This window comes from Python bivittatus, unplaced genomic scaffold, assembly GCF_059951505.1.
Source record: "Python bivittatus isolate LINGU-HERP-01145 unplaced genomic scaffold, Pbiv_v1 ctg000980_np1212, whole genome shotgun sequence".
NCBI lineage: Eukaryota > Metazoa > Chordata > Lepidosauria > Squamata > Pythonidae > Python > Python bivittatus.
Genome location: NW_028277125.1, coordinates 21,909,105 through 21,929,862, shown reverse-complemented (window position 1 = coordinate 21,929,862; position 20,758 = coordinate 21,909,105). Strand labels below are relative to the sequence as shown.

At 39.2% G+C, this 20,758-nt stretch overlaps 1 protein-coding gene across 1 annotated transcript in view; it reads left to right on the top strand.

Annotated features, from left to right (window-relative positions):
- The first annotated feature begins 1,032 nt into the window (after window positions 1-1,032).
- The window catches only part of KCNAB1 (potassium voltage-gated channel subfamily A regulatory beta subunit 1), a 169,519-nt gene continuing 149,793 nt past the window's right edge, over window positions 1,033-20,758 (top strand). Inside the window, exon 1 of the mRNA XM_007426302.3 lies at window positions 1,033-1,268. Within this exon, the coding sequence (XP_007426364.2) occupies window positions 1,033-1,268 (236 nt within the window). The remainder of the gene's footprint in view (window positions 1,269-20,758) is intronic.

Below are 20,758 nucleotides of genomic sequence, written 5' to 3'. Positions count from 1 at the left end.
AGCAGATTTTCTCCAGCATGATCTTAACCTGGTCCTCAAGTCTTCCAGCAGTGCACCCATTGCCACTGTAACTGAGTCCATCCACCTTGCTGCTGATCATCCCCATCTTTTTCCTTCCACCTTTCCCAGCCCTAGAGCCTTCTCCGGAAAACTAGGTCATCACATACCTTGTCTGCAGTACGACAATTGAAATCTGATCATTTGTCCTTGAGTGACAACTCTGGGTTGATTTGTTTGATGATCCATTTTTTGTTTTCTTGGCTTTCTGTAGTATTCTCAGGAGTCTTCTCCAAATTCAAAAGCTTCAATACTTTTTCTATCCTGCTTCTTCAAAGTCCACAATTTTGCTTATCCTTTAATAATTGCACAGAGGGAAATGCTGCTTCAATTTAAGTGTTGCATAAAAAGCATCATCTTACATCTTCCTCTGACATGGATTTTCTTACTGAGACCTGAAGTTAAGACATATGTATTTAAGAACGTATCCAGGACTGAGTCATAAGATATATCAAAGTTATCAAGAGGTAACTTTCATTGAGTTCAGTGTCACTTATATCTCAGCAATTTTGTGAAGTCTCAGTCACTCATAATTCTTGATATCAAGAATCTAAATCTGTTCAAGTATTCCTACCACTACAACACAGAGAAATCACATGATGCTCTATCAGAGTTTCCAAGACTGCTTATTTTATATATATATATATATATATATATATATATATATATATATATATATATAAGATGAGCAGTCTTGGAAACTCTGATGGAGCATCATGTGATTTATATATATATATATAAATAAAAACACTGATACAGTCAAAAAGACAAAACCTACTACCAGATGCAGCTATAGAAAGCTCACTGCTCTGCTTTCTAGTTTAAGTCTGTAGACATATCCAATTACAGCTTTGTGACCAGGTTAAGGCTGTAGCAGGATAAAAGTATCTGCTGGGGAAAAAACCAAATCAGTTGACATGACTTGAGACCAGAGTCTTAGGTGGTGTTTGCCACTTGCATGGACAAAAAGCAAGGATGTTTGCAGTCCGGACTGGTGGGATAGTGAGGAAAAAGAATCCAGAGTTAAAGAAGCAATTGAACTTTGAAAAGGTCTCCTCAGAAAAGGAGAAGAGATGCAATATTTATGGGCAGATGAAGCAAAAGTCCCGAATTCTGGCCCTTTTCCACCAACTGGAAATGAACTGGTATCTAAGGATCTGTGAATTATCCTACGATTATACAGTAGCCCATGCCAGTGGCATGCCTCACAGGTAAGCTTTTGAAGCATGTGCCTTGAAAAACAAATATTTGCAGTGATGATTTTGGAATCCACAAATGAATCATCGTTATTATATTCTGTGATTATGCTGTGATAGCTGTTCAAAGCATATTTTGTTTTGTTTGAAGGTTTTGCCAGATATAAAAAATAACTCTGTAATGATGCCATCTTGCCTCATCAGCTTTGTTGTTACAAATTGGCTATCTGGGTAGTGGGATTATGAGTGACTGAGACTTCACAAAATTGCTGAGATATAAGTGACACTGAACTCAATGAAAGTTACCTCTTGCCTAGGCTTGCAGTGCTAGCCAGAGCTTTCTAATTCAGGGGGGATATCCCGTCAATGTGAAAATTTTAGTTTGCTTTATTTACTGGAAACAGACTTTTTTCCCCCCAACTGCTGAAATGGTGAGGAGAGGGTACTTTTAACAGAGCAAACTTCTTTCTTTGGAACAATTGCATGCCGTTCAACATTAATAAATCAATATTAATGTCATAAACTGAGACAAATATTTTAATCAGAACAAAGTCAATAAGGATTCTTCCAGCAAAGCAAGATATAGAAATCAGATAACCTTATCATTTTTAGGACTAGTCTTTTTGCCTTCTCCTAGACCTTTATCAACCTATGGAGTCTTTGGTGCTCTTTGAGCTTTGTTGTTTTCTTGCAGACATTTCACTATCTGGCTAGGTAACATCATCAGTGTTAGTGAGTGTGGGGTTTGCTCCCTATTTATATACAGTAGCTTGCCCTGCCAGTGCTGGTGAGGGTGTGGTTTTCTCCTTGGTAGTTCCGTGATTTGGGTATTGTTTTCTGCTTGACTGTTGTCTGCTTGATTGTCTTCTTGGTGGTTCCTTTTTTAGGGTATTATTTTCTGCTTGGATAGTGTGGAAATCTGGTTTATTAACGTCTAATTGTCATATGTCCATGTCATGTGTCCATGCAATCACTAGGAATAGAGCTCAACTCTAGGAAGTTTGACTTTTAAAACTTTAACCTAAAAAAAAAAAAAATGATAGAAAAGACAACTAGATAAGGGCAGACTTCTTCCTCAAAATGGTCTGCTTCCAAGCCTTCTCCATTTCCATAGCTCTTATCCACACCCTTCTTTAGCTTCTTGAATTGATACCTGGGGGCTGATCACACTATCAAGGGTGTGATATGTTCTCTGGGCCACCTGTGGAGGCTATCTCCCTATTCAAAGGCCACAGGACTTCTGCTCAGCCTAGTTCTCCGCATCACTCTTTACTTAGGAATGCTATAGTACAGTCTATTCTGCTGGTGTCCTTGAAATATCTATGCTGTAAAATCAGGCACCCTCTAATGTGAAATGATAGGGTTAAATTTTAAGTCATCATAATATTTGCTTGAAACTACTTTCCATTACCTATTCAGTTTTGTGTCTGCTTATTCTTCAATGAACAGCTCACAATTTGGCTCTATAAAAAGTGTGCTGACTCAGCTTGCTTTCAAAATAAAAAACATAGCCAAGATCATCATAAATCATTGTCTTGCAAATCCAGCGTGGCTGAGAAACAGGTAGCGCTTTCCCAACCATGAAGCTATTTCCTATAATAGAAAGTATAGCTGGCCAGTAACTAAGGCTGCAGCCCTGTGCATGCTTTTCTGATCACAAACCCCATTAATCTATTGGGTTTACTTCTGAATGGATATGCATTGGATTAAACTTCATTAATAATATGGATAGAATAGATCATTAAGAACTGGAGTGTACTCGCTGGATTTTGACCAAAAGATCTGTGGCAGTTAGATTGACTGATTGATTATGTGCCATCAAGTTGTTTTTGACTCCTAGCGACCACACACACAGATTTTCTCCATGATGATCTAACCTGGTCTTTCAAGTCTCCCAATGGTGCACTCATCACCACCATAATTGAGTCCATCCACCTTGCTGCTGGTTATCCTCTTCCTCTCTTTCCTTCCTCCTGTCCCAGCATTAGACCTTTCTCCAGAGAGCTGGGTCTTCACATAATGTGTCCAAAGTAGGATAATTTGAGCCTGGTCATATGTGCCTCAAGTGAGAACTCTGGGTTGATTTGTTTGATGATCCATTGGTTTGTTTTCTTGGCTGTTCTCAGGAATTTTCTCCAACACCAAAGTTCAAAGGTGTCAATATTCTTCCTAACTTACTTCAATTTTTCCAATCCAATTTTTGCTTCCATAGAGTGTTACAGGGAATACCATGGCTTGCATGATTCTGATCTTAGCAGTCAGATTAGGTAGACATTATGTTTTTAATACCAATAACAATAAACTTGCCAAATTTTAAAAAAATTACCTTAGGAAAGAGATTGCTGCTGCCATTAAAAGTTCATCTGCTAAATCCATTAGAAGACTATGAATATTACAATGGCCTTCTCCTTGTACTTTCCAGCAACTGATAGCAAGAATTTGATTGCTTCTGATACTGGAATTCCTTTAACTAACAGCCATTGATTTCATCCATGAAAAAGTAATAAAAAGGAACTTTATACATATCTGAAAATTTGGTTTGCAGAAAATGTATACCTCATACTGACTATCCTGGAGTGGGGGTGGGGGTGGGAAAGGCTAAGAAAAGGTCTGTTGTTAAATTACAAACATGGAAACAATTTATCTGGCCAAGATACATTTTGATCCTTTTAATTAAATGTAATTTAATTACATTTGGAAGATCTGATATGCACCTGGAATGTTGGATTTTTCCAATAATGCTTGCAAGTAGATGCCAAACTCTACTTTTGGCCCATAGTGAAAATACGAAGCAACTTTTCAAGTAGGTAGTAAAAATAGGGTATGACCTTGGAACTAGGAACTGTTTGAGCTTGAAATTAAGACTGGTGTAACTACTGATATTTCAGTAGTTGGTGTAACTACTGATATTTCAACAACTGATATTGATTTTTTTTTCTTCCTAGCATTTTCCCACAGGTGCAGGGTCCGCTTTTTCGGGTCAACCAGATGTTGATCTGTTGGCTGTGGCAGGAATTTACCAACCAGCTTGTCACCCAAGCCTGACATCATGGGCTGAGACAGAGTGACTGGCCCAAAGTCACCCAGCTGGCATTCATGTCTAAGGTGGAACTAGAATTCACAGTCCCCTGATTTCTAGCCTGGTGCCTTAACCACTAGATCAAACTGGCTCTCTCCAACAACTGATATTGATAATGTTATAGAAACATCATCCATTCACCACTAAGCAGAGGCAGGAAGCTCAGAAGTCCAGCTGTGAAGAAGTTGTAGCAGTCCCCAAATCAGCCTAGCCATTCATCCTGTCAGAGCCATTAGTAACTAGTGGTTACAGAGGCTGGTGGCAAGAGGTAAAGACCCTATCTCTCTCTGTCTAGTCATGTCTTGTTTGGACTACTGTAATGCATCCTACATGGGAGTCTCCTTGAGGACTATTAGAAACTACAGCTGGTACAGAATTTGATATGCCCATCTGACTCCTCTAGTTCATGAGCTGCACTAGCTGCCAGTTGATTTCTGAGTGCAATTCAAGTTTCTGGTTGCTGTCTATAAAGCCTTACATGGCTTGGGCCCTGATTATTTATGGGACCACCTTTCTATCATTGTCTCTGCCCATCCTATAACATTTGGGGGGGGGGGGCATACTCTGAGTCTATCAACAAATCAATGCCGCCTAGTGGAATTCCAGAGGGATACCTTCCTTATTGTTGCCCCTGCCCTCTGGAATAACATTCCCTCTAAGACCTATCTGGCCTCCACCCAGATGTTCTTCAGGAAAGCATCAAAAACATGGTGTTTTGAGAAGACCTTGGCCCAGAGCAGTTTGTGGTCCCACATTAATTTTTTCTGTAGTGCCTCCAGCAGTCTCCTAACAGTCTGTTATTGCATTTAGTTCTGTTTTGTTTCTTGTGATGTTTTTAACCAACGGCACATTAGCTTGAGTCGATTTTTATTAGCCTGCCCTATCAATTGTCATCATCATTTTAGGGATGCACAGGACTGGGGGGCCAGGAGTGGAGGAAAGTTTCTAATCATCAGAATCACGTGACTGGGACATGACAAAGAAGCATTCTCAGTGCTCTAGTGGTGATAAACAAGAGTTACCAGCAAGACAAGGAAAATATAGGGTTTGGGATAGGAAAGGTCATTATTAGGCTGTCAGCCTCATCTAAGAAAAAGCAGGCTCAGATCCTTGGGAGAACCTCCAAAGATGATTCAACTGGTTAGAAATATAAACTAGTGCTGGGTTGGAATGATGCCCAGATGTGCAGGAAGAAGTCCAGAGAAATGCAGTTACAAAGAAAAGAGGGGAAAAGACAAACATTTGTTCTGAACTGCACTTGTTCATGTTGTTGCACCAATGAAAGCAAGAATTCTCCATTTTCCTTCAGGCTTCCAGTATTCAAAGGAAAGTACCAAGAAAGTCATGACAGCCACTTACACCAGGCTCTAAGGATTGTTTGTTGTTGTTGTTGTTTAGTCGTTAAGTCGTGTCCGACTCTTCGTGACCCCATGAACCATATTGCGCCAGGCCTTCCTGTCCTTCACTGCCTCCCTGAGTTTGCTCAGTTTCATGCTCATTGCTTCAGTGATGCTATCTAACCATCTCATCCTCTGCCGTCCTCTTCTCCTTTTGCCTTCAATCTTTCCCAGCATCAGGGTCTTCTCCAAAGAGATCTCTCTTCGCATTAGGTGACCAAAATATCTGAGCTTGAGCTTCATTATCGATCCTTCCAATGAGCAATCAGGGTTGATTTCCTTTAAGATTGACTGGTTTGACCTCCTAGCAGTCCAGGGGACTCTCAAGAGTCTTCTCCAGCACCACAGTTCAAAGGCATCAATTCTTCGGCGCTCGGCCTTTTTTATGGTCCAGCTCTCACAGCCATACATTACTACTGGAAAAACCATAGCTTTGACTATGCGGATCTTTGTTGGCAAGGTGACGTCTCTGCTTTTTAATATGCTATCTAGGCTTGCCATAGCTTTCCTCCCAAGGAGCAAGCGTCTTTTAATTTCATGGCTGCAGTCTCCGTCTGCGGTGATCTTGGAGCCCAAATAAATGAAGTCTGTTACTGCTTCCATTTCTACCCCTTCTATTTGCCAGGAATTGATGGGTCCAGATGCCATGATCTTAGTTTTTTTAATGTTGAGTTTGAAGCCAGCTTTTGCACTCTCCTCTTTCACCCTCATCAAGAGGCTCTTTAGTTCTTCTTCACTTTCTGCCATTAGGGTGGTATCGTCCGCATATCTGAGGTTGTTGATGATTCTCCCTGCAATCTTAATTTCGGCTTGTGATTCTTCCAGCCTGGCATTTCTCATGATGTACTCTGCATATAGGTTAAATAAGCAGGGTGACAGTATACAGCCTTGTCGTACTCCTTTCCCTATTTTGAACCAATCGGTTGTTCCATGACCGGTTCTGACTGTTGCTTCTTGGCCCGCATACAGATTTCTCAGGAGACAGGTAAGGTGGTCTGGTACTCCCATCTCTTTAAGAATTTGCCACAGTTTGTTGTGATCCACACAATCAAAGGCTTTTGCATAGTCAATGAAGCAGAAGTAGATATTTTTCTGGAACTCTCGTGCTTTCTCCATGATCCAGTGAATGTTGGCGATTTGATCTCTAGTTCCTCTGCCTCTTCGAAACCCAGCTTGTACATCCGGTAGTTCTCGGTTCATGTATTGCTGAAGCCTAGCTTGTAGGATTTTGAGCATAACCTTGCTAGCATGTGAAATGAGTGCAATTGTGCGATAGTTTGAGCATTCTTTGGCGTTGCCCTTCTTTGGAATTGGAACATAAACTGACCTTTTCCAATCCCGTGGCCACTGTTGCGTTTTCCAAACTTGCTGGCATATTGAGTGCAGCACTTTAACACCATCATCTTTTAGTATTTTAAATAACTCAGCTGGAATACTGTCATCTCCACTAGCTTTGTTGTTAGCAATGCTTCCTAAGGCCCACTTGACTTCACTCTCTAGGATGTCTGGTTCAAAGTCAGTGATCACACCAGCGTGGACATCAGGGACATTAAGATCTTTCTTGTATAGTTCTTCTGTGTATTCTTGCCACCTCTTCCCTAATCTCTTCTGCTTCTGTTAGGTCCCTGCCTTTTTTGTCCTTTGGATTGTTTGTAGACCAACCTAATTTCCTTTTTTCTTTTCTTCCCTCACAGCAAGTAATGCAGTGAAGTGTCAGGGATGGGGGGGGGGGGGAGATATTGAAAGGGTACAGTATTGGATAGAGCAGTGTTTCTCAACCTTGGCAGCTTGAAGATGTGTGGACTTCAACTCCCAGAATTCCCCAGCCAGCAAGGTTGAGAAACACTGGAATAAAGGCTGGTTTCTTTTTTCCCTTATGGGTTGGCTGAAAGAATGCAGGTTATCTGTGGCTGTTCTTGCAGTGGCTGTGGTGAACATATCCATGGACTGTTGTAAGTGGAGTTCTGAGGCTTTGAGGGGGTAAGTGGAGCTCTGAGGTTTTGAGGGGGTATGGCAACTTGGAAGTGTCCTCAGTCACCCCAAATATAGATTCAGCTTGAGGATTTGGAGGAGGAGGAGGAAAAAATACAGGAGTGGGACAGAACAGTATCAGTGCTCCAATATGGTAGAGTATGAATATTATGGAGGCAATATCATTACTGGATTGTGTACTGTGCACTGTGTGTTTATATAAAGGCTCCGTGAATGCCTTCTAGTGATATGGTAAGCAACCTATAAAGCATTTTAAAATTTAATTAGGAAACAGTAAAAATATTGGTGATTAAATGTTGTTAACCAATTACTGGTGATATTATAAGCACCAATGCATATAAATCCAAGACACAAGTAGCTTGTGACAAATTCATAATTATATTTCATTATAGACGCACTACTGGTTAGTGAGAAATGGTGTGTTTTTTTTTTTTCCAGCAAGAAAATCTTTCAGCTTCAGCTTTAAGGAATGCAGTGTTCCAACAAGATATGAACTAATGTGTAAAGGCATCTGGTTCCTTTGTAATGGATTACTAGCAAATTTATGTTATTTTAAAGCACAAGATTAGAAAGGGGGGAATCAGTGCCAAGACTGAACTCTTTGGGAGTATACAAATGCTAGCATTGGGCTGAGTCCCATAGAAATGTATTTGTCTTTACCAAAATAAAATTGCATGAGAAACAGGCTTGACATTTTACTCTCATGCCAATGTCCAGCCCCTTTTATGACCATTTGAAGTTGGAGTTGAATGAAGAAGATCAGTACCCATCTTATGAAGCATTTAAAGTGAGCCACCAAGCAGAAAGGACGTACTGACTAATGTGCAGTGGTACCTCAGGTTACGAATTTAATCCGTTCCGTGACTCTGGTCACAACCCGATTTGTTCGCAACCCGAAGCAAATTTTCCCATAAGGTTCAATGTACTTACCGTTAATCCATTCCAGCGTCCGCGGACCACGCGTCAAGGGCGGAAAAACGGCCGTGGATCCAGTTCGTACCCCGAGGCAGAGTTCGCAAACCGAGGTAAATTTTTGCGGCCAGAGCTGGTCGCAACCCAAAAAGTTCGTAAGCAGAGGCGTTCGTAACCCGAGGTACCACTTGTATATCAAAAATACAGCAATATATTATCTGAATAACTGAACACTAAGAACAGAATCTATTGGAGGCACTTTGGACTTTGGAGGCACTTTGGACTTTTTTTTTAAATCCGTTCAGTCGTGTCCAATTCTCGGAGACTGCCTGGACAAATCCCTGCAGTTTTCTTGGCAATTTTTTTTCAGAAGTGGTTTGCCATTGCCTCCTTCCTGTTCATCGACTGCTGTAGTGGCAGTAAAAGCTGAAATGGGAATGGTATATATATATAGTTTCATAAATTGTTTGTGGGTTGATTTGCTAATATATTTATAAAATTAATCTCCTTGGATTCTATCTAGTTGGAAATCAGTAATGTCTTAGTTTGATTATATTTACTTGGGTACAGTTTTGTCTTATTACTATTAATTTGGAGCACCATACTTTTCAGGCAAATGCCATCTTTAATTGATCATTGCATGGCCATATTTATTTTAAGGTTCATGGGATTCTAAATTGAGAAAATCCTGTTCTGCAACTAGATTTAAGCACATTTAGTAGTCTGATTTTTACTCCAATTTATTCCAGTTCTATTACTTGCATCTTTCTTCCTTCTTTCCTGAAATGTATAAGGATGACCAACTCTACAATCTCTCTTTTTTTCTTCCTGTGGGAACTTTCACACTAGTGTTTTCCTTTTTCAACTCCTCACAAACCAATTTGAAGATTACTTGTAATCAACAGTGATAACCTGAAACAATAGAGTGCAGGCAGGGAATATCATGAGTTAATTAATGTTCTTTCTTCAATCAACCATTAGAGAATGCCAAAAACATAATTTTAGCAGTGCTCCACCTCAGACTACTAGCAGTACTGTAGGTTGAAAATCATCTCCCACATATGTAGATACAGATAAAAAAGGGGAATAGATTTATAAAATCTAATTTAATCATATTTTTTTTAAATCCATTCAGTCGTGTCCAATTCTCGGAGACTGCCTGGACAAATCCCTGCAGTTTTCTTGGCAAGTTTTTTCAGAAGTGGTTTGCCATTGCCTCCTTCCTAGGGCTGAGAGAAAGTGACTGGATCAAGGTCATCCAGCTTGCTTTGTGCCTAAGAACTCACTTTCTCCTGGTTTCTAGCCTGATGCCTTAACCACTACACGAAACTGGTTCTCTAATTTAATCATAATTTGGTGTATATAATAAATACTACAAATATGCAAAACAACTTCCCCAGTTGTACTCCCAGCACATATGCAGGGTTAGGGAAGGTATTACCAGTTCCTTTCCAGTATCTTTTGTCCTCCTTTAAAACTTTCAGCTGACCATCCTCATGAAAATTGTTATTATTCGGTCACTTACTGGATGGACATTTGTCTGCTGGAACTGTCTGCCAGTAACTGCTTCTTTGAGTTCTTTTGGTTCATTTAGCCACCTTGTCTTCTGATAGCCTCTTTTAATTGCCTTCTATTTTTCCAAGCATCATGGTCTTTCCCCATGATTCTTGCCTTCCTATTACATGTCCAAACTATTTAAGCTTTAGTTTGATTATTAGTGCTTCCAGTGAGCAGTCTGGTTCTATTTTATCTGCTACTGAATGATTTGTTCTTCTTGTAGACCAAGGTATTCTCAACAAGTTTCTCCAGAACCACAATTCAAAGCCATCAATTTTTCTTTACTTAGCTTTTCTGATGTTCCAACTTTTCAAAGCCATATCTTACGACTGGGAAAACAACAGTCTTGAAAATATATGCTTCTGTTTGTCATGTCATGTCTCTGCACATTGATCCTTTGTTTGCATTTGTCATAGTAGCCAATGTCTCTTTATTTCATGGCTGCCTTGAGTTGGCATTACCTTCCAATATAACTTTACTTTAAAATACTGAGCAGCAGTTCAGTATTTGCACTCTCCTCTTTCCCCTTCAGTAAGAGATTCCCAAAGACTTCCTCATTTCCAGCTATTAAAGTGGTAGCATCAGCATATCTGAGATTGTTGATGTTTTTCCTAGCAATTTTAATTCCGATTTCTAGTTCTTCTGTTTTCCATTCATGAAAATGAATGATCCTGCTTTTTACTCCTGCAAAGTGATTGCACAGTTTTCATAAACACTGGCAATACTGCAAATTTTCCATACAATTTTGTATGTAAGATACACCAAATTTCCAGTTAACTGTATCTCTGGAAACCATGGTAACATATACTTTCAAACATTTGCAAGTGGAATCTAAATTGGAGAAAGCAAACTTGGAAATCATTGGGAACTTGCTGTAAGTTTCTGCCTTAGCTGCATTGCCATTCATCTTTCCTCAAAGCAAGTTATATCAGTGCAAAGTTTCTTTCAATCCAGGTTTGGAAAAATTGGGAGAGATCTAGGAACAGAAACAAGCAAGAAAAAAGAAAAGAAAAGAAAAGAAAAGAAAGGTAGCATTTAACAACTCTGCTGTTGACAATAAACTCAGTTTTGAGAATTTCTGGAAGAGTATAAGAGGAAAAATATCCTAAATGTCGGATAAAGAAACCAACATGAGTACTTTATGAGAGTACCTGATTAAAAATGCATTATTTTCCATACTAAATTTACTAAATTAACCAATATAAAATATAGTAGGGCTTTTATTATACCCTATACTTAAGAGTAATGAGTGTTCAATATTAATATGAAACTCTCAGCAACAGATACAGTAACAACATATATCCTTTAAAAAAAAAACCCTAAACTCAGCAAGATATTTTGGTTCAGTGTGAATCAATAAAAACTTAGTTTTTTAAAAAAAATTTAAAAAATATTGCTTTCTTTCAGCTGCAAAAGACATTTTAAAAAATCCAAACCACATGAATGTAAATCAAAAACAAAATATTAAAATCCTAGTAAAACAAACTAACATGAGTATACAGAGAGATAAAAAGAGAAAGGGGGAGAAATCCCCAAAATTGCATTGCTACAATGCATTATATTGCTTACATCAATATAAAAATGGCTACAACCCAATTTTTAACCAAGATAAATCTTGACCGCCCAGAATTGTATATCCAGTTTTTCCTTTTGGCATGCTAAATATTTAAAAGTTTCAGGGCACAGGCCTATACAAATAAACTGCATAAAATTTGCATATGTTTAATTTATGTGTATGTATCTATTTGGAGCATTTTTCCATGGCCTTTTCCTTAGGGACATGAATAAATTTTGGGAATATGAGTAGCAAGAAAATGGGGTGACTCAAAATGCCAAACCAAAATAGACTGATGTGTACATTTATAAAGATAATTTTTTTCTGAAAAATAATGCTACCTCTTGGAAGATAATTTGATCTACTCTGCTGGGAATAAAATGTATACAGTATTGTCTTTTTCCTATGCCACTGTGACTGCTATGTTTTTATGCTTTTTCCACATCAAGGTAGTAGGTTGGAAATGACTCAGCAGGCACCTTACTTTTAAATGTTAAGCCTTTTATCAGAATGGTATTTTTTAGAATGGAATTTCAAAATGGTAACTTTCTACAGCTCCCTCCTACACGGGCACACATAAACATCTCACATGCAGAATAGCACTAGAAGCTCTTAATGTAATGATTGGTGGTGGGGATTGATGATTTGATTAAAGAAAAGGCTGTGCCTTGGTCTAGGAGCAGTACTGTGTGAAAAACAACCTCTGTTGTGGGGCTTAATCTGTTTATAAAAAGAGTGCCCATCCTTCTCTGTCCCAGTGATATGGCTTGAAGGGGTCTTCTTCAAACTCAACTCCTGCTGGCTCCATGTATTTTTCTTGGCAACAATAAGAATATTCTTTACAACTGCCTTGTTCTGGGAATATTTTTTTTTTTAACTTTATGGTTTAGCTCACAGACTTGGAACGTCCTGCTTGTTTCCCATCCAAGTATAAACCAATTTCATCCTGCTTAGCTTTTTGAGAGCTACTAATGTCAGCTAGCTGCTGCCACCTGCTGAGGGATATTAAGCAGTAATTAGCAAGCATTTTTGTCATAAAAAATATATCTGTGTACCTCAGTGAGGCCCATTCTGGCTTAAGAATTTGGGTTTAGCATGAAAAAAAAAAAGAAGCAGACTTTGGATCTGTTGCTCTGCAGCTGTCATTATCAAAGGACAGTGCGCGCACGCATGCATACATACACACATTTTGAGGAGGGGGAACATGCCAAGGCATTTTTTTTTCAGGTTTCGGTCTTTGTCCCACACTCTACAACTATTTTAAAGAAAGTGTTAAAAATTGTCTTCCCCAGTTTGTCCTGTCACCAAAACCTAAAAGTGAATTCCTGGAGAACTGCTCTTCAAACATACAATATGGACTGACTTAAAAAAAATAAATCCTTGTGTATGTGAAAAAGTGAAAAAAAAGACTTCTCTTTAGCTAATCATGGAAGCTCCTGTGTGGGATAGGGTTAGGGGGTCAAGCGGACAGTAGTAAGTCCACTTTTTAACGTTCCTGTGTGTAGCGGCAGAGTTGAGCCCATAGGATTAAAGTCTGGAGGAGTCAGTCTGCTTCCTCCAGAAACTGGTTCTGCACCCCCTGCCCCACCTTCCTGCTTTGGGGGAGTTGCTTGATAGTTGCTTCTGCTATTGCCTATTTTTGAGGTGGATGTCTTTACTGGCATCCTCCCTCTTAGTTATGGTGTGTGGGAAACATAAGACCCCCCCCCCCAACACTCACATAGCCTGTGGCCTTATAGCAAATACAAAGGAAAAGAGATGATAAAGATAAATACATTCTATCAACCAGAAAGGGCAACTAATGGTGGTTCTGCATTTTGTGCTTGGCCCATTGCCAGTACAGGCCACTGACCAGTTCCTGAATGGGGAAATAGATGACATCCTCCTCTTCTCACTCCCAGCCCATTATGAATGCACTCCATACCTACATTTCCCAGCATTGTTTCAAAATGGCTGTTTTCTCTCCTGCGCTATCTTAAGCCTTTCAAAGCAGGTGGTCTTCAGAGCTTCATTCTATTCTAGCAGCAGTCCCATCTCTGACTGGCTGCAGCGCCTGGAATGCCTCCTCCTCTCCAGGCCTGGTTGCTGCTCTGGGCAACCATTTCATCTTGGGTGGTCAGGTTGCTATGTTCTATGCTGGTCAGTAGCAGCCACTTGTTTATAATCTTGCGATTCATGCAACAATGGTCCATGTACTATCAATGAACTATCCTCAACCTACAAGCTCATGCTCCATTCAACCTTTCTCCCAAGGCTTCTGCCATGGTTTGGTGAAGCATGCTCCCCTTGTTTTCTCACCTCCTGCCCACAGTTTTCTTACCCCTTCCCTTCCCTTCCCTTCCCTTCCCTTCCCTTCCCTTCCCTTCCCTTCCCTTCCCTTCCCTTCCCTTCAGTAACAACTCTAAGTTGCAATGTAGGAATGTTGCTACTTTGCTTTAGGAAGCTAAACTACCAGTTCTTCCTTGCCACACAGTGTTCTTGGTCCTGCAGAGGAAGGTGGGAATGAAAGAGCATCTTGTTCTCTATGGCTCTGATTATTGTAGCATCAGTGCAACCATGGTATCCTAAGGGGGGAGCAGGGGGAAAAAAGGACAGTCTGAGGCACTGTCAAAGGAGATAATGGGGGAAGGGGAGGGAAGGCATCCATGGGTGCAAACATCTGAGAAAGCAACTGAAAGCTACAAGGACTAGTGAGGAGGGAACAATCCCTAAGAAGAAAGGGCAGGCACTGGTAGACCAGTCCCCAGAGGAGTGAGCTAGAGAGGTTTGCCTTCCTCGCGTGGATGGGAAGGGCAAACAATGGAGGAACCACCGATCAGATCCTGTGGTGGCTACAGTCTGCTCTGAGTATCCGACTGGCCTGTTGCCAACCCACTGCAATCCAGACTGGGGTTTCTGAAGTTGCCTTAAGAAACAGCTGAGGGGATCATGGAGAGACAAGCAGTTTAAGATGCAGGGAGGGATTGTCCTAAGCTTCTGAGCAGATACATGATATTATTGGTCTGTCCATAACCAAACCTATTCAGAGGACTAAAACACATACTTTACTGAGCGTGTACAGAAAACTTAAATGTCACCAACAACAAAAATGTTAACTAGCATAAAGGTCTAATTGCAATTTCCTAAGTAAAATGTTTCCTTATATGTTGAGTTTGAAGCCAAAGTCCTCTGGCTTGCTCTTGTGGGCTTTTCCCCAGCTCCTTGGAAATCGTTTCCTCTTCATCAGAACCAGAAGAGGTTTCTCCCTTCTTCCCAACCTTGGCACATCCCTTTTGCTCCTTTTCTTCTGGAGTTCAGACTGCCGAAGTTTCAAAAAGAGAAAAGCTTTCCTGCTACAAAATAAGAGAGGCTGGGGGAAGTGGTGGGACTCCTTTTGCTGTATGTTGAGGTAAGCTATCTTTCCTGAGACATCTGAGCAGACACATGATGACTCTACAGTGTATGGAATATGCGGTTGACAGTTTGGAGTCCTTTGAAGGCAAGTTAGCTTCACAACACCATTTTTTTAAAAAATAGTAAACTAGCAGAAGAGGAAAAGAGACAGGCTACACACTCCTTCCTCCTCCCTCGATAACTTTTGCAGGAAGGGATGCCCACCAACCACTCATGTACCCCCTGCTAGGAATATAATCCTTTCAGTATCACTTTAGGATTTGATCACAGAAGCTGTAGCTTTATCTTCCCAGGCTTTTCACCCTCCATGGGTGAAGAAATGGTAGCTCTAGCCAATAGGACCATAGGAGCTGCAGATACGAAGGATGGCTTGCACACTGGGCAAGGCTACCTTGGAGAATGAAAAATGGGGAGGGTCCCCCTAGAATGTACTCACTGAAGTGACACCTTGTCACTCCTATCATCTTATATCCAAGGGGCTGCTGCTGACTACCGATTAGCCACTGCTTCCACGTAGGTCCCTTCTGGAGCACTTTCTTTTGGAACTTTATAGCATTATAAATTCTTATTTTCCAGAGTTAGTTGCCTATTTCAGGTTGCCTTAGCAAACAAAAAACAAAACAAACAGTAATCTCACATTCTGGCCAGAAGAGGGCAATATATTTTAACTCCTTAGGAACACCAATATTTGCAGCCATTTTAGCTGCAAGACTGTTGTTAGGCATCTGGAATAGGCAACATATTTATTCTGTTGGCTGCCAGCAAGTTTCCAGTTTCACTTGACTTAAAAACAAACAAGCAGACAAGAAACAAAAGCTTATTTATTTATTTAAAGAATAACTAGAAAGCTGGCATACTGCAAAAACACCTTTGTTACAGCCATGATCTCAAAATTTCAAATGGGCTCAGTGACTATCATGCTATACATAATTAATAGATTAGTATGTTAGTCTGGGTAGCAAAAACAGGAATTCCCTTTGATTCAAAAAGAGCACAGGAACGTAAGTAGGTGTGTATGCATAAGGAGTGATACAAAATAATAATAAATGGCCTGAAAAGCAGATGTTTCTTGATTTCCTTCTCTGTACATTAAACTATATTTCTTCCCTCCCTCATGCCTGCTGTCTCCTGACCTTGGAGTTTTCATAACAGATGGTAGGATTTAAATGGAAGCCAGTGAGGTCTACCCAGCTGCCAAGAATAGCATGCAGGGTAAGAACCGATCTATACATTTTCAATCCAATTCACAACATAATAGTACTCAGTTTGGTAAGGTATTTTTCATATAAAGTAGTTCTTGCCATTTTCACTCTCCTCTTTGGTTTCCTTGCACCTGACAAGGAAAATGTCAGTACAAGTGCACAGGGAACTGCTTATATGGTAGCACTTTTGAGTCACACGATTGATTACAACATACGTATGAATCATGCGTACCTCAATGCTGCTAAATGACAGTTTGAATCACGAAGTCAAAAGCAGACAAGGTCTGATATATTGTAAGCCTTCCCTAACTATGTTCTCTAGATTTGTTAGGATTGTAGTTCCTGGAATTCCTACTTTATGATTATGCTGGCTGGGAATTCTAGGGCTTGCAGTCCCAACACATCTAGAAAGTGCCACGTTGGGTTGGACTACTTTACATTTATTAATTGTTTGCAGTGTGATAGTATAATGATGTTCTGGAGGTCTTTAAAAATGTAACTGTTCTCTCAGGTCTTGTGGTAGGGTGGCGGTAGAGCCCTGTGAGTGTTCTTTTTAGATGGGATATTGTACTTCTCCCTCCTGACCCATCTACGCATCATCTTAAACTTTAGACCTATTTGTGTAGCCTTTCTTGGATACTCGAATGCTGAGCTGTGCACAGATTTTTTTCCACAACGACTTCCCAACATTAGGCAACATTGTGAGGAACTGTGCAACATCAGGATGGGCCCACAGTCCTTTTCATTAGATCTGTACTCTTCATGTGAAGTTTTCATTGAGGTGATTTGAAATGAGTCATGAACATGTATTATGAACAGGCATGCATGTATTGTAGTCTCAACTATGCTTTATTATCTTTTGACCTTCCTGTTTACTTTGAGTTAACAAAGTGTAAGTCCCAAAATATATCAACATTTCAGCTTAAATTAGATCTTAACAACAACAATGATGAAAACAACAAAGCTAAATTTGCATCCACAACAGAAATTTTTTGCATTGTTGTCATATAGCTTTTCAGAAATCAGTTAAAAGTGAAATTAAGACAGTGTTTCCCATGATATATACTACTGGATCACAGCATCTATCAAGGTCTAAATGACTTTTTTTTTTCATTCCTAGCATTTTTCCTACATGTGTAGGGTCCACTTTTTTTGGATCAACCAAATGTTGATCTGTTGGTTGTGACAGGAATTGACTGACTGGCTTGTCACTGAGCCTGATGTTGGTGGCTGAGAGAGAGTGACTGGCCCAAAGTCACCCAGCTGGCTTTCATGCTTAAGGCAAGACTAGAACTCACAGTCTCCTGGTTTCTAGCCTGGAGCCTTAACCACTAGACCAAACTGGCTCTATTGGTTCTAAATGGCTGAGTCTTAAATACAGTTTATTTAGAAATAAGTCTTGGGACAGCCAAAGTGTTGTAATCAGAATTTTCCTTTTGTGGCTTCTGATACTACTAGCTTTATGTTCAGTATGCATTATTGCTTCAATTATTCCTTAATTATTTGTTCAGGTAGAAGCTGGAAGGATCATAGTCTGAATTTTCCCATGGATGCACCATATTAATAATCTAGGGTTAACTATCCTTATTTTTATTTCTGCTGCCATTAAGGGGGGCTGTAAGTTTGCTATTACCTTTCTAATTATTTATGCAGATAGCTAAATGAAAAACAACTGAAATAAGCTTCCATCTTTTGAGGCATGGGGAATAATACTACTTCCATAGATATGAGTGTTAGTTCTTCATTTTTTTTTAAAGGTGAATTTAGCATAACTCAACACACATTCACTACAATATATTCAGTAGGTACCATTTTATCACCATTATTTTCTTAATCGTAAAATAATTTTGCAATGTTTCTTTAAAATGTATTAAAATAATAGCCAAATAGCACATAAATTGGTGCTAAAATGTAGAAAATTGTATCATTAAAAATCAGCAGTTTTGTAAAGTGAATTATGGTACAGACATCAAGATATGTTCTAATATCTGCAATTAGGCTGAGAATCTGTAGATTGTGAGTTGTCCCTCCATCACTTAATTGAAAGAGTACAAAATATCTTTCTCACTGAAGAATGGTAGCTAGGTGTGGGACATAGAGATGGAATTGCTATAGCACTACAATGATCATTGAAGTGGAATGCTTTAATTTGGCTATTATTTTAATGGTTTTTAATAATAACAACAGAGTATGTGGTTATCAGGGAAACAATTCCACTGAATTTAGTTTTCAGTGTTGTCAATAAGCTTTCAATGAGAAAGCAGGTATTTTCATTTTGTTTTATATGTGACCTAAGTAAATGGCCTCAAATGTATTTATTTTGTGGTTTAATTGGTTTAATTGGTTAAATCAGACTGTTGATATGAAATTCTGAGAAGAGCATATAAAATAATAGTGTGATTGTGGAGTCCTTGGTGTTCTCTGAGCTTGGTTGTTTGATTGCAGATGTTTCATTACCTGACTAGGTAACATCATCAGTGGTGGTAAGTGTGGGGTTTGCTCCTGTTTATATACAGTAGCTTGCCCTGCCAGCATTGGTGGGGTTGTGGTTTTCTCCTTGGTAGTTCCTTGATTAAGGTTTTGTTTTCTGCTTGATTGTCTGTCTGGTGTTAATCCGTGCTTATCTGGGTGTAGGCTGCTGGAGAGGATGTGTTCTGGTCTTTTTGTTTCCTTCTTAGCTTTTTATTGTCTCTTTTGAATGGTGTGTAAATGTGGTTTATCTCTATGTGTCTATTGATGGCTGAATAGTGTGATTGGTCAAATATTTCAGAACTAATTATGCATATTTTCTTGTATTTTCTTGTATAGAAATGGGACTGATTTCTCTTATAGCATTTTCATAATTCATTAGTAACTTATAAAAATGTTTATAAAAAATACCTCCTCACTGACAAGTAATTCTTTTATTATTTTGCCTTGTGTCAAATATGACTGTAGTTTAAATGACTCTCATTACAAATGAAGAAAGGGTTCAGAGTGTTGACTTAACGTTTATGTATTACAGCAAATCATTATATTCTGTTTACAGTGCAATTTCATTGGTTATCAATTAGCTGAATTTATGCTTTTAATTAGTTTTAAGCATCTGGTTCTCTTGAAACTGTAGTGTATCAGATAGGAAGTAACAAAAGACAGGGCCTGATGTTCCCCAGATCTAACAAATTGGGTTTTAATTATTTTTTTTCATTGCAACAAATGATATAGGTGGACTGTGTTATTCATGGGTGTTTAACATTTCAGTGTACAATTGCAATGAATGAAACAAGACATTGAGCCTGTTTTTGGGGCTTAGGTTCAGGAGCTCTGAAAAATTACCAAAAATGATCAATAAATCACTAAAACTACAAAGGGAAGGAAAAATAAGGATACTTTCTAAACATGGAATCAAACTAATGAAACAGTGGAGCACTCATCCTTCTGCATCTTCAGAGCTGGAAAAATGGTTGGTCTTACTTTCTAATAATTTTGCAGTGATTATACTTTCATTTCTAAAGTACTCGGGGATGGTGCTTTGCCTGGTCTTATTTTGTAGAGAACACAAAAGATCTCTACAGTGTTTTAACTTGATGCCGAGCATTATCATGGCTTGTGTTCAAACACGTTGTTCACCAAGGCACTCCCTAGCTGCAGGATCTCAGAAAGCTTCACTTTCTCACTTTTCCACAAATGTTTGCCACTTCTTTCAGCAGAGATGTAAGTTATGCTTTTGCTCAGCCATATAAATTTGATGATGATGAATAATCATAAGATCAGACACTGCAGATCACTGGGATTGGTGGGAAATTATGGGAATGGAGTTCTGTGTATGTGCAAAATTGTGGCTGAATCAGAATGGCATGCCCCAAAATATGGCTAAGTGAAACTATTCACTGTGGATTGGGAATTCTGGTCTATATATGTGTCAAACTTGGATGTGCAAAACTGTAGGTAACAAGACAGCAGATAATGAGATGCACCTGCATGATTTGTTGTTTAAATAAGGTATTTGGGAAATTTGACTGATTTAATGAGTTTGAAAGATGATTTATACATTTCATTATGAACAACATAATCCAAAAAAAGTTTTCATGTGAACTGCTCTCTTTGGGTCTAAATGTGAATCTTGTTAATACAGGGTAAATCTTTTTTTCTTGCATCAACAGTGGAAGCTTTAATCCAAACTATATATAACACGTATAACTTCTCCATTTTTCGAACACTTAAACAGCCTCTGTGATCCCAGTTGCAGTAGTGAAAAAATGGCAATGAAATATGTTTTTGGCAGGGGAAGGGGTGCTATTTAATCCTGTGCTTTCTGGCAATTTCAGTCCTAGAAGTAGAATAATTGTTCATGATCATGGTATCGCCCCTGCCAGGTAACACACACACACAAAAGTAGCAGTACCTGGATGTTGAAAAGATATTTACAAAGTGTGAAT